Raw genomic sequence first — 16,017 nt, 5'->3', positions numbered from 1 at the left:
ATATACTGGGCCGAGGCCGTTTAGGACTTTAAAGGTCAACACCAGCACTTTGAATTGTACTCGGAAACGTACTGGGAGCCAATGTAGGTCTTTCAAGACCGGTGTTATGTGGTCTCGGCGGCCGCCCCCAGTCACCAGTCTAGCTGCCATGCACCACTCTGGTGAGACAGTCCGCGGGTAGGTAGGGTCTCAGCCTGCGTACCAGATGGAGCTGATAAACAGCTGCCCTGGACACAGAATTGACCTGTGCCTCCATGTACAGCTGTGAGTCCAAAATGACTCCCAGGCTGCGCACCTAGTCCTTCAGGGGCACAGTTACCCCATTCAGGACCAGGGAGTCCTCTACACCCACCCGCCTCCTGTCCCCCAAAACAGTACTTCTGTCTTGTCAGGATTCAACCTCAATCTGGGTTTTATTTTCAAGCAAGTCCTTATATCTTATCCAGACATTAAAGAATGCTTTCCTGACAATATGGTTTTTAAATGCTTTATGTGCTTTGACCTTATCATACCATAAATATGCATGCCAAGCAAATACATTATTAAAACCTTCTAAGTCCAAGATGTCTGTGTTTTCAAGAAGTAGCCATTCTTTCAACCAGCAGAACGCTGCTGATTCATAATAAAGTTTAAGGTCTGGCAGGGCAAATCCACCTCTTTCCTTTGCATCCGTTAGTATTTTAAATTTTATTCTGGGCTTCTTGCCCTGCCAGACAAATCTAGAAATATCTCTCTGCCACTTCTTGAAACAATCCATTTTATCCAAAATTTGCAATGTTTGAAACAAAAATAACATTCTTGGCAATACATTCATCTTTATCGCAGCAATACGGCCTAGCAAAAGAGAGGTAGAGCTGGGTATCATCCGCATACTGATGAACACCCAGCCCAAACCCCCTGATGATCTCTCCCAGCGGCTGCATGTAGATGTTGAAAAGCATGGGGGAGAGGACAGAACCCTGAGGCACCCCACAAGTGAGAACCCAGGGGTCTGAACACTCATCCCCCCCACCACTTTTTGAACACGGCCCAGGAGAAAGGAGCGGAACCACCGTATAACAGTGCCCCCAGCTCCCAGCCCCTCTCAACGGTCCAGAAGGATGTTATGGTCGATGGTGTTAAAAGCCTCTGAGAGATCCAGCAGAACTAGGAAACAGCTCTCACCTTTGTCCCTAGCCCTTGGGAGATCATCTACCAGTGCAACCAAGGCCATTTCAGTCTCATGATGAGGCCTGAATCCCAACTGGAAGGGATCCAAATGGTCCGCTTCTTCCAGGCGTGCCTGGAGTTGTTCAGCAATCACTCGCTCAATCACCTTGCCCAAGAATGGAAGAATTGAGACTGGGCGATAGTTGGCCATATTGGCAGCATCTAAAGATGTTTTTTTAAGAAGCGGTTTGATAACGGTTTGATAGCGGTTTGATGGGCAAGGATCAAGGAGACAGGTGGTTGGTTTCACTCGTCCAAGCAGCCTGTCCACATCCTCGGAGGTAAGAGATTGGAATTGATCCCATGTAACATGACTAGACAGTTCATAGAAGTTCATAGAATCATAGAGTTGGAAGAGACCACAAGGGCCATCGAGTCCAACCCCCTGCCAAGCAGGAAATACCATCAGAGCACTCCTGACATATGGTTGTCAAGCCTATGCTTAAAGACCTCCAAAGACGGAGACTCCACCACACTCCTTGGCAGCAAATTCCACTGTCAAACAGCTCTTACTGTCAGGAAGTTCTTCCTAATGTTTAGGTGGAATCTTCTTTCTTGTAGTTTGGATCCATTGCTCCGTGTCCGCTTCTCTGGAGCAGCAGAAAACAACCTTTCTCCCTCCTCTGTATGACATCCTTTTATATATTTGAACATGGCTATCATATCACCCCTTAACCTCCTCTTCTCCAGGCTAAACATGCCCAGCTCCCTTAGCCGTTCCTCATAAGGCATCGTTTCCAGGCCTTTGACCATTTTGGTTGCCCTCCTCTGGACACGTTCCAGTTTGTCAGTGTCCTTCTTGAACTGTGGTGCCCAGAACTGGACACAGTACTCCATGTGAGGTCTGACCAGAGCAGAATACAGTGGCACTATTACTTCCCTTGATCTAGATGCTATACTCCTATTGATGCAGCCCAGAATTGCATTGGCTTTTTTAGCTGCCGCGTCACACTGTTGGCTCATGTCAAGTTTGTGGTCAACCAAGACTCCTAGATCCTTTTCACATGTACTGCTCTCAAGCCAGGTGTCCCCCATCTTGTATTTGTGCCTCTCATTTTTTTTGCCCAAGTGCAATACTTTACATTTCTCCCTGTTAAAGTTCATCTTGTTTGTTTTGGCCCAGTTCTCTAATCTGTCAAGGTCGTTTTGAAGTGTGATCCTGTCCTCTGGGGTGTTAGCCACCCCTCCCAGTTTGGTGTCATCTGCAAATTTGATCAGGATGCCCTTGAGTCCATCATCCAAGTCGTTGATAAAAATGTTGAATAAGACCGGGCCCAAGACAGAACCCTGTGGCACCCCACTAGTCACTCTTCTCCAGGATGAAGAGGAACCATTGATGAGCACCCTTTGGGTTCGGTCAGTCAGCCAGTTACAAATCCACTGAGTGGTAGCATAGTCAAGACCGCATTTTACCAGCTTCTTTACAAGAATATCATGGGGCACCTTGTCAAATGCCTTGCTGAAATCAAGGTAGGCTACATCCAATGCGTTCCCTTCATCTACCAGGCTTGTAATTCTGTCAAAAAACGAGATCAGGTTAGTCTGACATGACTTATTTTTCAGAAATCCATGCTGACTATTGGTGATCACAGCATTCCTTTCTAGGTGCTCACAGACTGTTTGCTTAATGATCTGCTCCAGAATCTTCCCTGGTATTGATGTCAGACTGACTGGGCGATAATTATTTGGGTCCTCTCTTTTCCCCTTTTTGAAAATAGGAACAACATTTGCCCTCCTCCAGTCTGCCGGGACTTCGCCTGTTCTCCAGGAATTCTCAAAGATGACTGCCAGTGGTTCTGAAATCACATCTGCCAGTTCTTTTAATACTCTTGGATGCAGTTCATCTGGCCCTGGAGACTTGAATACATCTAGACTAGCCAAGTATTCTTGTACTATCTCCTTAGTTATTCTGGGCTGTGTTTCCTCTGCTGAATCATTTGCTCCAAATTCTTCAGGTCGGGCATTGTTTTCTTTATCGGAGAAGACTGAGGCAAAGAAGGCATTGAGGAGTTCAGCCCTTTCTGTGTCCCCTGTTTGCATTTCACCATCTTCTCCTCTGAGTGACCCCACTGTTTCTTTGTTCTTCCTTTTGCTACGAACATACCCATAAAAGCCTTTTTTGTTGCTTTTAACCTCTCTAGCAAGCCTGAGTTCATTCTGTGCTTTAGCTTTTCTGACTTTGTGTCTACACGTGCTGGCTATTTGTTTGAATTCCTCTTTGGTGGTTTTCCCCCTTTTCCATTTTTTGTACACATCCTTTTTTAATCTTAACTCAGTTAAAAGTTCTTTAGATAGCCACCCTGGCTTCTTTAGGCACCTTCCATGTTTCCGTCTCATTGGTATTGCCTGAAGTTGTGCTTTTACTATCTCCCTCTTAACAAACTCCCAGCCATCATGAACTCCCTTTCCTTTTAGTATTACTGTCCATGGGATCTCACCCAGCACTTCCCTAAGTTTTATGAAGTCGGCCTTCTTAAAGTCAAGAAATTGAGTCCTAGTTTGCTTGGCTGCTCCTTTCCGCTGTATAGTAAACTTCAGAAGAGCACGATCACTTGCGCCTAATGATCCTTCCACTTCTACCCCACTAACCAGGTCCTCAACATTGGTTAGGACCAGATCTAAAATGGCTGTTCCTCTTGTTGCTTCTCCCACTTTCTGGACAATGAAGTTGTCTGCAAGGCCAGTGAGGAATCTGTTTGACCTTATGCTCTTGGCTGAGTTTGACATCTGTCAGGGGCTCAGGAGCAGAGGCGCAGGGGAGAGAGGAAATGGAGAGCGAAGGGGAAGAATCTGAGGGCAGCGGAGGGCAGAATGACAGTGACCCGAGAGATTCCATAAGCCTCTCCAGTGAATCAGAAGATTCCCAGAAGGGGGCGCCGATGGCCAGGGCAAGGGGGGTCCCAGGGGAGACACACCAGAAGCAGGGGGCCAGCGGAGACTCCCAAAGCAGTAGCTGGAAATCAGGACCAGCTTCCCCACCAGAGCGTAGTGGGGGGGAAGAGCCCCATAGGTCATAGTCAGCGTCTCCTGCGGCAAGCAGGGAGGAGGAGTCAGACCCAGCTAGCATCCCCGAAGAGGGAAGCAGCGACAGGAGCAGTATAACGGTCAGAAGGAAGGTGGCAGGCTGGGCGCGCGCGCCAAGTTCAAATGTACAGGCGCGCGGGACAGCAGAAAACCCGGATTGGGAACCAGGTCCTAAAGCTCGCCGGAGGGAGGGGGAAGACTCAGGGGACTCAGCGTCAGAAGAGTCTAGGAAAGGCAGGACCTCGGCAGACAAGCGGACCCAGAGGAGGAGGGAGCAGAGGAAGAGGTGGAGCAAGGCTAGGGTCTTAAACTGGTGTCTGGGGGGAGGAGACTCAGACGGAGCTTCGGCGGTCTAGGGTTTAAGACGTAGAGCTGCGCGCCGTGGCTGTAAAAGAGAAACTGAACTTCAATAAAGACTATTTAATATAATAACGGACTGGCGTTGGTCCTCTGTGAGCTGGGACCTGAGGCAGCTCTGACAGTAAGCTCCGTCTGCAAAGAATTGAACCCTCGCAGCGTGAGTTGGCGCAGCGAGGGGCAAAACTTGGTGTTTTGCGAGCTCACGAAGAGAGGCAAAGATGACTACAGAGGAGAAGGTGAAAGAGCTGGAACAAGCAGTCACGACACTTTACGCAGAAGTGCAAGTTTCCAGAAAAAGAGAGGAAGAAGCAGTAGCGCTCTGCGAGGATCTGCGGACCAGGTGGGAAAGATTGGGCAAGGAGGGGCTGCCACGACCCAAACCGGAGGGAGTTGGCCTCGGGAAGAGGGGGGGCAGCATCGTAGCCCATTTTGACGGGAACCTGCAGCAGTATCCTAACTTCAGAGCAGACATAGTTTTCGCGCTCAAATTGCTTCGGAAAGACTTTAGAGATGAGGAGGAGAAAGTAGGCTTCATAATAACTCATCTGCATGGGGAAGCTAAATCGTGGCTGCGCACTTTATGGCGCGAAAATGACCCCGCCCTCAATGATTCAGATGCATTTCTCAAAGCTATGGACGCTTGTTTTAAATCGACGGTAGATGTGGATGTAGCCAGGAGGGAAATGCATGGGCTGAAGCAGGGCAAAGGCACTGTAAGACAATATCACTCCCGCTTTTTTGCGTTGGTAAATGTGCTCGGTTGGGAGAAGAACTCCGCTGCCGTAAGGGATCTGTTCTGGGAAGGACTAAATGGGTCTGTGAAAGATGAGCTGGCAAGGGGGGAGAGACCTACCAGCACCACGGAAGTCATACAGAAAGCCCTGGCGGTAGGCGTGCGTCTGGAAGAACGCCCTTGGAGCAGGAATGAGGGAAGTTTAGGGCGCACACCAGCCAGGACAACTCCTTTCCTACCCAGAGAAACGGGACGCGCGGAATCCACGCCTCTATTGGGGAGGGGAGAAGAACCAATGGAGATAGGTGGTGCTAGGGCTCAGACAGCAACCAGAGCCCAAACACCAGGAGCAGTCATGGCGAAGGCTCCTAGAGGGAACAGGAAGTGCTACATCTGCGACAGTGCACAGCACATGGCCAAAGAGTGTCCCCAGAGGATCCAGAAGCACACTGCAGCCTCAGCAACAGTAAGGGGAGCAGATCAGCAGGAGGAACAGCTACAGGGAAACGACGAAGCCTGGTTGGAGGCAGAGGCGCTGGGGCCCAGCCAGGCAAGTCAGTGAAGCAGTCCCCAGACATTTTACAGCCCACAGATCCCCTCCCACCCAAACCAGTGGTGCAACTCACCGCATCGCTCCAACTGCCAAATGGACTCACCCTGGAAGTTCCTATTACCATTGACTCTGGCAGTAACGCAGACTTTATAGGAGTGGACTTTATCAGGCAACATCGCATAGCGCTCCTACCAGCCACGATGCCCCTAAACGTAGTCACGGTCGATGGCATGGAACTACTGGGAGGACAGGTGGCACAAAAAACACCCCCTATGGTGATGCAAATTGGAAATCACCGCGAAGTCATAAGCTTCAACGTCACCCACCTGTCGGACACACCCATAGTGTTGGGCATGAGTTGGCTGGATAGGCACAGCCCGGCATTGGCATGGTACCAGCGTCAATTGACCTTCTGCTCCTCCTACTGCGCGGAACACTGCATCCGGACCAGCCGGGAAGAGGAGGGGCAAGAGGATCCACCACAGTTACACCTAGGCATGGTCCAAGCAGTACCGAACAAGTACAAGGCGTTTTTGGAGGTTTTCTGCGAGAAGGAAGCGGACAAGCTGCCGCCCCACAGGCCCTACGACTGCAAGATTGACCTCCTGCCGGGGGCGACGCTGCCTACTGGAAAACTGTATTCCATGTCTGAAGACGAACTGCAAGAACTCAGGGAGTTCATAGATCACAACCTGAAGCGGGGATTCATCCAAGAATCCAAGGCAGTGGGGGGGCAGTCCCGTGTTTTTCGTTAAGAAAAAGGACACACCCCAAAAAAGGCTGATAGTTGATTACAGGATCATAAATTCCAAGACAAAGCCCACAGCTTTCCCCATGCCCAAGATCGACGACCTGCTCGCGACGGTGAGGAAGGGACGGATCTTCACCAAGTTGGATTTACGAGGAGCGTACAACCTTATACGCATGAGGGAGGGCGATGAGTGGAAGACGGCCATGTTTACACCTTTAGGCACCTATGAATATCGAGTTATGCCATTTGGTCTCCAAAACGGCTCCCACTGCTTCCAAGCTTTTATGCACCACGTGTTAGCGGGACTCCTCTACAAGAAGTGCGTCTGCTTTCTGGACGACATCCTGATCTTCTCGGAATCGCAGGAGGCTCACGAGGGAGACGTCAAGGAGGTCCTGCAGAGACTACGGGAGCACAGACTTTACGCCAAGCTGGAGAAGTGCCAGTTCGACATGACGGAGGTGGATTTCCTGGGCTACAAGCTGTCCAACAAGGGGCTCGCCATGGACAGCGCCAAAGTCCGCTCGGTGTTGGACTGGAAGAGCCCGCGCAATAGGAAGGAGGTCCAGAAGTTCGTCGGTTTCGCCAACTTCTATCGCAAGTTCATCAAAGGGTTCGCGATGGAAACAGCGGCCATCACGGACACCCTCAGCTCCAAGAAGAAGAAGTTCACCTGGACGGACCAGGCGGAGCAGACCTTTCGGAAACTCAAGCAGCTCTTCGCGTCCGAAGAACAGCTGCTGCACGTAAACCCCAGCAAACCAATGCGGGTTGAAACGGACGCCTCGGACAGAGCGGTGGGGGCGGTCCTGTTGCAGCAAGACCCGCAAGGGGATTGGAGGCCGTGCGCATTCTACTCCAGGAAACTTAGCAAGTCGGAACAGAACTACACCATCTGGGACAGGGAATTGCTGGCCATTCATGCAGCCTTCAAAGCGTGGCGGCACTTCCTCATTGGAGCCAGACACACAGTGCAGGTCCGCACGGACCATAAGAACCTGGAGTACTGGCGCACGGTGCGGTTCCTGAACCAGAGACACATCCGCTGGGCGGAGTTCTTTGCGGATTTCGACTTCCGGATAGAATACATCCCGGGAGACAGCAACGTCATGGCGGATGCACTATCCAGGAAACCGCAGTATCTCGAGGAAGCGGCACCGGTGGCGGCCAAGCACATTTTCGCACCGAAAGCGTGGGCGTGCGCTTCAGCCACAGTGGACCTGGACGCGGTGCGTCGCGCGCTGCAGACGGACTCGTTCGCACGATCCAAGATGGAGGAGGTGCAAAGAGGCACAGCGAAGGACGGAGAGTTCCAGATACGCGACGGACTACTCCTCCGCAAAGGGGCTCTCTACGTGCCGGGGGACGACCTCCGCGCGAAAGTCCTGCAGCAGTTACACGACGCGCCCAGCGCTGGGCACTTCGGGAAGGACAAGACAGCGGAATTAGTAGCCAGAGACTTTTGGTGGCCCAAGATGAGGGGTGAAGTCGAGGAGTACGTCGCTCGGTGTGACACATGCCAAAGGGCCAAACCAGTACACAGGGCGCCGGCGGGACTGCTGGAACCGCTACAAACGCCGTTTGAACCGTGGGAGAGAGTAGCCCTGGACTTTGTCACAGATCTGCCCAGCTCGAGAGGCAAAACAGCGGTACTCGTGGTCGTAGACCTGTTCACCAAGATGGCGCACTTCATTCCTTGCGCGAAGGTGGCCATGGCGGAACAAACCGCCAAGCTGTTCATAGACCACGTGTTCAGAGTTCACGGCTTGCCGAGGTCCATCCTATCCGACCGAGGTCGCCAATTCGTCTCGAGTTTCTGGCAGAAGCTGCTGGGCATCCTGAACGTCAAGATCAACTTAGCGTCGGCACGACACCCGCAGACCAACGGACAAGCGGAGAGGGTCAACGCCATCATGCAGCAGTACCTGCGATGCTACGTGAACCAACAACCCTCGACCTGGGTGGACTACCTACCGCTGGCCGAGTTTGCCTACAACAACACGAAGCACACGTCGACAGGGGTGACGCCGTTCTTCGCCAACAATGGGCGGCATCCCAGAACCTTCCCGGGGTTAGAGACGAAGGGGGAGGGGGAGCCACAGGGGGCAGAGCACTTGGCAGCAGAGTTGCAGGAGGTCCACGAGCAACTCCGAAGGAACTTAGAACTAGCAAAACACGCCTACAAAATGCAGGCAGACAGGCACAGGAGAGTCGGGGAAGACATCCAGGTGGGGGATTGGGTATGGTTAGCAGCTCAGGCAGTGCCGGCCAGAGCGTTAGCTAAGAAGAAGCTTAGACACAAGCAGCTAGGGCCTTACCAAGTCGAGGCGCAGATCAATCCAGTGGCCTTCCGGTTGACACTCCAGGAGGGTTCCAGAATGCACCCGGTCTTTCATAGGTTGGTGCTCACACCCTACAAGGAACCCCACAGGTTTCAGACCCCAAGGGCCGCACCAGACCCACTCAGCAAATCACCAACAGGGGAGGGGTCACAGAGGGCGGCACCACTCAACGAGGTCACGGAGATTTTAGACTCGAGATGGGGGGAAGAGGGAGTTGAATATCTTCTCGCCAGGGAAGGTACCCCGGCCAGCGCCAACAGGTGGGTACCGGACTATGCCTTGGAGGAGCACTACCTCAAAGACGAGTTCCATGCACTATTCCCACACAGACCTATGCTGGCAGATTATTTCGACGACTGGCTCTTCACACCCACACTCTCAGCCAGCACGTTCCACGGGTTCTCATCAGATGAGGAGCCGGCGCCAGACACACGATCCCCGGAGGGATCACTCTCGGGGTTTGCCACAGACCGCTCTTATTGGTGGGACAATCAACCGGAGGTGGGGTGGAGCAGGGAACTGCTGAGGGGGCCCTTACACGCAGCATCGCCCGAGGCAACAGGGGGACAGACGGACATGGACGTGTTGGGGGAGGATCCGGGGTTTGAGCACAACTGCAGTGAGATAGAAGCAGAGGAGATCGACGTCGACGAACCCATCACAAACTGGCCGGCTCCAGCTGGCGAGCTCCACACCAGGGGGGAGGAACTGTACCCCGCACTCACCCCCACAGCACTGGAGCACCCGGAACCCGCACCCGAAGAAGGGGAGGGGGGAAGGGGGGCTTCGAGGGGGGGATGGATGTCAGGGGCTCAGGAGCAGAGGCGCAGGGGAGAGAGGAAATGGAGAGTGAAGGGGAAGAATCTGAGGGCAGCGGAGGGCAGAATGACAGTGACCCGAGAGATTCCATAAGCCTCTCCAGTGAATCAGAAGATTCCCAGAAGGGGGCGCCGATGGCCAGGGCAAGGGGGGTCCCAGGGGGGACACACCAGAAGCAGGGGGCCAGCGGAGACTCCCAAAGCAGTAGCTGGAAATCAGGACCAGCTTCCCCACCAGAGCGTAGTGGGGGGGAAGAGCCCCATAGGTCAGAGTCAGCGTCTCCTCCGGCAAGCAGGGAGGAGGAGTCAGACCCAGCTAGCATCCCCAAAGAGGGAAGCAGCGACAGGAGCAGTATAACGGTCAGAAGGAAGGTGGCAGGCTGGGCGCGCGCGCCAAGTTCAAATGTACAGGCGCACGGGACAGCAGAAAACCCGGATTGGGAACCAGGTCCTAAAGCTCGCCGGAGGGAGGGGGAAGACTCAGGGGACTCAGCGTCAGAAGAGTCTAGGAAAGGCAGGACCTCGGCGGACAAGCGGACCCAGAGGAGGAGGGAGCAGAGGAAGAGGTGGAGCAAGGCTAGGGTCTTAAACTGGTGTCTGGGGGGAGGAGACTCAGACGGAGCTTCGGCGGTCTAGGGTTTAAGACGTAGAGCTGCGCGCCGTGGCTGTAAAAGAGAAACTGAACTATATCCACATTACTTTTTAATGCTAGGCATTCTAATTGACCCATATTGGCCATTAAACAACTCGCATTACATATGCATATTACAAAACTATATTTCCCTTTTTTATATATATTAAAAAAAACTTCCTCTTGTGCTTCTCTTTTAAGAAGGTTATGGTTTAGCACTGTTGTAAAATAATACTTGAGAATGCTGAGTGATTCCAGATTGCTTTTTTTAAAAAAGAAACATATTGCAAATAAGGTTACCTCCAGATGGGAATTAATTTGGAGCCTGAATGTTCACAATTGCTTAGGTGGAAACAATCACCTGCAGAAGGAAACAAGATTCCATTTCATTTTCTTTCATAATTAGGCTGCTGTTATTTTTATTTCTCCATAAAGGTATTGATGGCACACTTTCATCTATCTGGGCATCTTCAGGGCAAACACAATTCCAGCCCCTTCAGCAAAAGGGTAGTTATATGTCAAACTAAAGTACCGTACTTCTGAAGTCTAATGAATTAATCAAGTGTAGATGGTTGTCATTGCTTTATAAGAGTGTTAAGTGACAGCTTTCACTGTTTAAAAACAGTGTTGGCTGCTCACATGTGCATTACAGGGTCTGTCTTCATTAGGGGAATTCGGATAATTGGGATGAGGGTACTTGTAGCTTTTCAGCCCAGCCAGCATGGACAATAGGAATTATGCATACCCTCCAACATGCCACAGAGGGCAACTGCAACGCATGTCTGTGGTCCTGTACGAGTCATGTCATTCACACGAGAGCGTGGCCCCCAAAACATGTATTTCAGGGCCACAGCACTGCATGAGTCATGTGACTCACGTGAGAGCACAGCCACAAAAAGCGAGCATCTTTGGGGGCTATACTCTCACAGGAGCCACAACAGGACATTCTGGGATCCCACCGGAAGCTGAGATGGCGTCTGTAATTCCAGGATATCCCCCTTAAATCAGGACAGTTGAGAATTTATGGATGATGTACTCCAACAACATTTTGAGGGCAACAGTTCTCTATCTCTGCTTTTGAATATGCTCATGTGCAATCTCTTTATGCAGGCAATATTCACACCCTAAATTCAAAGCACTATGATACCACTTAAACAGGCATGGATTCCCGCAAAGAAGTTGATGTATAAATCAACAGTTACGGGAAACAATGGCAGCTAGCATCCCTCCGTAACTTTATACTAAATACCTTGGATATTTTAGATGGTTTTGACCAATGAGGAACCTCTGAAATCATTTTAATTTTGCTTTCGGCAGATTCTGGTGGCAGTCTGTGGTTATGCAGATCCCTCCTTGAGAAATTTCACTAGCCTTATCAAAACTCCTTTCGGCTGCCCTTAAAACTCCTCAGGTGTTTTGCCTGCGGAAACCTGGAATTTCACTTTGAATTTTGCCTTGGATGACATTTCCATGGCATCTCTAGGTGTGTAGAAGCTCCTTTGCATATGTAAAACTGTGCCTTTTGTACTATGTGTGACCAGCATTTCATTATGTTCAGTGACTGTCTTATATTTAAAACTTATAACAGATTCATGTTTCGTTATGGTTCTAGCTGACACAAGACATGGACACAAGGCCATCACTGAGATCTGCAGGGGCCCCATTGGTCATTCTCCAAGAAGAAGCTGAGCCTTTCATGTGATTGGCCCACTGCTGTGGAATATTCTGCCAATAGAGATTCAGCAGACACCTTTTGTGTCAACTTTTAAATGCCTGCTGAAACCTCTTCTATTCTGTCAGGCCAATTCAGGCAAATAAAAGTATACCTTTCCACATGGCTTCCTTGATTCTGTTTTTAACTTCTCTGTGTTATGCACTAGTGCTGTAAACCACTTTGATGTCTCTCTTTTTGTGATACCACAGTGTATCAGTATTTCTTATGATCCAATAAATAAATAAATAAAAGGACAGAGGATGAAGTGCTGTTTCAATGAAAGACATTTACTTGGTGGCAGCAGTGAGCACCACCATCCCCTCCTTCCCACGATGTACACCCAAACATGAAAGAAAACCAGTCCAGAAACATCTTTGTTCTTCAGTTTAGGTCCTCTGCCATTTCAACAGGGGTGGCATGTTCAAGAGCAATTACAGGTTTTCTATCTGGCCTGGACGCTAGAGGCAAAATTGCACGCACTGCTGGTGGCTTTCAGTGTTGTTTGTTGACAGTGGAATAGGGCTCCGAATGTGGAGTTTGAATAGGTCCGAAAAAGGAGCAATGCAGCAGCGAGCTCCAGATGGCTGGAAAGCCAAACAGGATGTTGATGTTTGGGACTGTACCGAGGGAACAAAAGGACAGTCTATTCACTGTACTGAGCACCGGATGTTAGCTCAGAGTGTCATCTGACCTGTACTGGAAGTACAGGGGAGGAGCTTTATCTCTCTGCTGTTGGTGTTAAGAGAGTACAGACACGTTTCTCTGTACTGCTGGAAAGACAGAAATAAAGGCATGTAAATACATTTCTGTCTGTCTCTTTCTCCTCCCTGGGGATGGCAGGGAAGAGGGGAGGAGTGGTGTGTCCTTCTCACGTTAGAGGAGGATCGCCGATAGAAGATCTCGCCTGGTCTTGCCGGGAGTCGCAGACGGGGAGGTCAACAAGGAATTAAGCCCGGTGCCTGGAGAGTGGCCAATTCCTCTGATAAGGCTTAATTATGACAACTGGTAGCAATCGCCGATGGTTTACTGATCCATGAGAATCAGCATGAGAGGTCGATGGATCGTTTGTCATCCTCTGCACCAAGGGAAAGAAGATAACGTCTGCGAGCAGCCAGAAACTGAACAGACGGCTGGACACCGTGAGGAGGTGTTTTTACAAGCAATGGAGCCACAAGGTATGCTGATTTTCGGGCTAAAAGTGTGAACGCAGATTGATTTATTCTCTGGTTCACGGGAGCTGCGTTTTGGAAAAACAGCTCCGAGAGCAAAGGTTTGCATACCAGGAATTCTTGTGGTTGATAAGATTTCCTGTTCAAAGATTGGAATGCACAGTTGCTAAGCAACGACCGTCAGTAAGTGGAAAAGTACTGACTAAGGGGCTGGCTCAGAGAGAGCCTGGGAAGAGAAGGTTGTTTTGGCTATCTTCGCAGCTGTGCAAGGACTGAGAAACAGCTTGCAGTTTGCCTGCCAGAGTACGCAGTAAACAACCCAGCAAAGACTTTTGGTTTTATACAGGCTCAAGAGTGAGAGCTGCGGCTTGGGTTCAAAATGGATGCCAAGAAGGGGGGAGGCTTACCTTATCCACCTCCCCTGACTAATGACAGTTATTCATCATGGTCTGGATGGATGACTACCCCAGAAGGGGTGAGCCAAGATGATGCTGGCCAAGTTCCTGAGAGCTCATCGAAAGCTGAGGAGAGCTTTGACCCCAGATGGGGGAGTGAAGGAACTGTTGCTGTTGCTGTTCCTGTGCGAGCAACAATGGGTGTTGCTGACAGGGGGAGGGAGGAACGGAGTTCTAATTCCCCCACGGATGTTGCTACTGGAGAGAATGCTGTAGCTTTGAACGTTGTCCGCTGTTACAATTGTGGACAGACTGGGCATCTTCAGCGGAGCTGTAAGAAGCCACGTCGGCAAAACAGAGCCAAGGGGTGCTCTGCAACGCCTGAAGCATCAAGCAAATGTTGTACCAAGTCTCAGGTGAGACCTGCAATGGCTTTGATGGCACTAAGAGCCACACCAGAGGTGGGGAACTCTTTTATTCTGGACACTGGAGCGACCGTGCATATGGCACCACACAGAGGACTGTTTTCAATGTTTAAGAAGCAAAGCTTCGCTGTGCAGCAGGCCAACGGTCAGGAGCTGGAAGCGACCGGGATTGGGACTGTGTATCTTGAGAGTCTGAACTTGACTATAAACAATGTTTACTTGGTTCCTGAGTTGAAGTTCAATCTGCTGAGTGTTTCGCAGATTGCAAAGAAAGGACTGAAACTGTCCTATGATGCTGAAAGCTGCAAGATCTTCAAAGATGGAGAGTTGTATCTTTCTGCCAGAGAGAAAGATGGACTGTATTTGTTGACTTTTGATCAAAGTGATTACATGAAATGTAATTCTTCTGATTCTAACATGATCTCTCTCGCAGGTGTGACCAAGACGGACGCCAGGAAGGTGACCACAAGGGTCGACAGGGCATTTCAGCGGGTGTATGCTGATGTGATTGGTCCTCTAGCACCATCTAGAGGCAATGCAAAGTTTTATCTTGTGTGTGTGGATCATTTCTCTAATTTTGTCTGGATTTATGTGTTAGAGAAACCACAAGAAGCCTTAGAAAGGTTTCAGGAGTTTTGTGACAAGGTTAAAAATATGCATGAGGTTAAAAATATGCATTGATTGTCTTTTCACAGATGAGAAGCAGATTTTTCTTTTACAGGATTTTCAGGAGTTCCTGCAGAAGAAAGGGATAAGACACAAGGTTGCTGTTTCAGCGGAAGCGTGGAACAGGGGTGTCTGTGTACGGGTGAACAAAGAATTGCAAAAGGGGATGAAAGCGCAATTGCTTAGTTCACATCTACCACATGAGTACTGGGCGGAGTCGCTAATGTCATATTGTTATATGTGGTTGAGAAAGGTTTCAAAAGAGTTGGGAAGTTCTCCTTTTGAGAAGCTGTTCCACAGAAAACCTTCGGTTGCCCATTTCAAGGTTTTTGGGTCTCATGTGAGGACAGAAGCTCCAGGTGGAGTAAAGAATGCCAGAGGCATTTTTGTGGGTTATGAAAAGGGTCTCTACAGAGTAATTTTGTCTGAATCTGGTAAGGTGATTCTCACAAAATTTCTAGAGAGTGCTCCTGAACAGGAGAGAGTAATTGTTCACACATTTCCCACAGGGGACGATTCAGATGATGATGATTTTACTGATTACAGTGGTACTGATGATGACAGTGATAGCTCAAAGAGCTCAGTTGACACAGTCATTGAGAGGAAATCTCACACAATGGATAGACCTTCACAGATGAAGGATGAACCACTGTTTACCATTGGTACTGGTTCTCCTAAGAGTCCAGAGGCTGAACCAGTGAGCAGAGACGATCAGCACCTCATACGTAGGTCTGAGAGAGTTACCCAAGAGATACTCAAAAGAGTTTGCTAACTTAGCTGTTGCATGTGTTGCTGTTGTACACAACCGAGGACAGGTTGAAGCTGTGTCTAAGTCAGAGACAAAGACACAATAAAGGGTTGCTAGCCAAGGTAATGCAGATGCACTCATTCCTTGGAAGCCAGACAACCAGAGAAGTACACTGGGGAAACCAGTGGCGGGGAGTTCCAAGGGTGGAACTGAAACAACAGGGGAGTGTTATATGTATAACAACTGTTTGTTTTCTTCTCTGGATCACGCTTTGCTCGCAACACGCATTGATTCTTTTGGGGGAGTATGTTACGAAAAAGGAGCAATGCAGCAGCGAGCTCCAGATGGCTGGAAAGCCAAACAGGATGTTGATGTTTGGGACTGTACTGAGGGAACACAAGGACAGTCTATTCACTGTACTGAGCACCGGATGTTAGCTCAGAGTGTCATCTGACCTGTACTGGAAGTACAGGGGAGGA

General features: G+C 50.0%; 1 protein-coding gene across 13 annotated transcripts in view; it reads left to right on the top strand.

Moving 5' to 3' along the window:
• Nucleotides 1-12,391, top strand: part of LOC144326360 (far upstream element-binding protein 3-like) — a 359,673-nt gene extending 347,282 nt beyond the window's left edge. For 9 of the 13 annotated variants that reach the window (XM_077922908.1, XM_077922904.1, XM_077922899.1 and 6 more), the window contains 2 exons: nucleotides 10,857-10,928; nucleotides 12,034-12,391. In XM_077922908.1, coding sequence (XP_077779034.1) covers nucleotides 10,857-10,928; nucleotides 12,034-12,110 — 149 coding nt within the window. In that variant the 3' untranslated portion in view covers nucleotides 12,111-12,391. The remainder of the gene's footprint in view (nucleotides 1-10,856; nucleotides 10,929-12,033) is intronic. The other 4 variants (XM_077922914.1, XM_077922906.1, XM_077922902.1 and 1 more) reach the window with 1 other exon arrangement.
• Nucleotides 12,392-16,017: the final 3,626 nt, after the last annotated feature.

This window comes from Podarcis muralis, chromosome W (assembly GCF_964188315.1).
Source record: "Podarcis muralis chromosome W, rPodMur119.hap1.1, whole genome shotgun sequence".
In the NCBI taxonomy this organism is placed as follows: Eukaryota; Metazoa; Chordata; class Lepidosauria; order Squamata; family Lacertidae; genus Podarcis; species Podarcis muralis.
The sequence above is the reverse complement of the archived record's forward strand: the minus strand, read 5'-3'. Positions and strand labels throughout refer to the sequence as shown.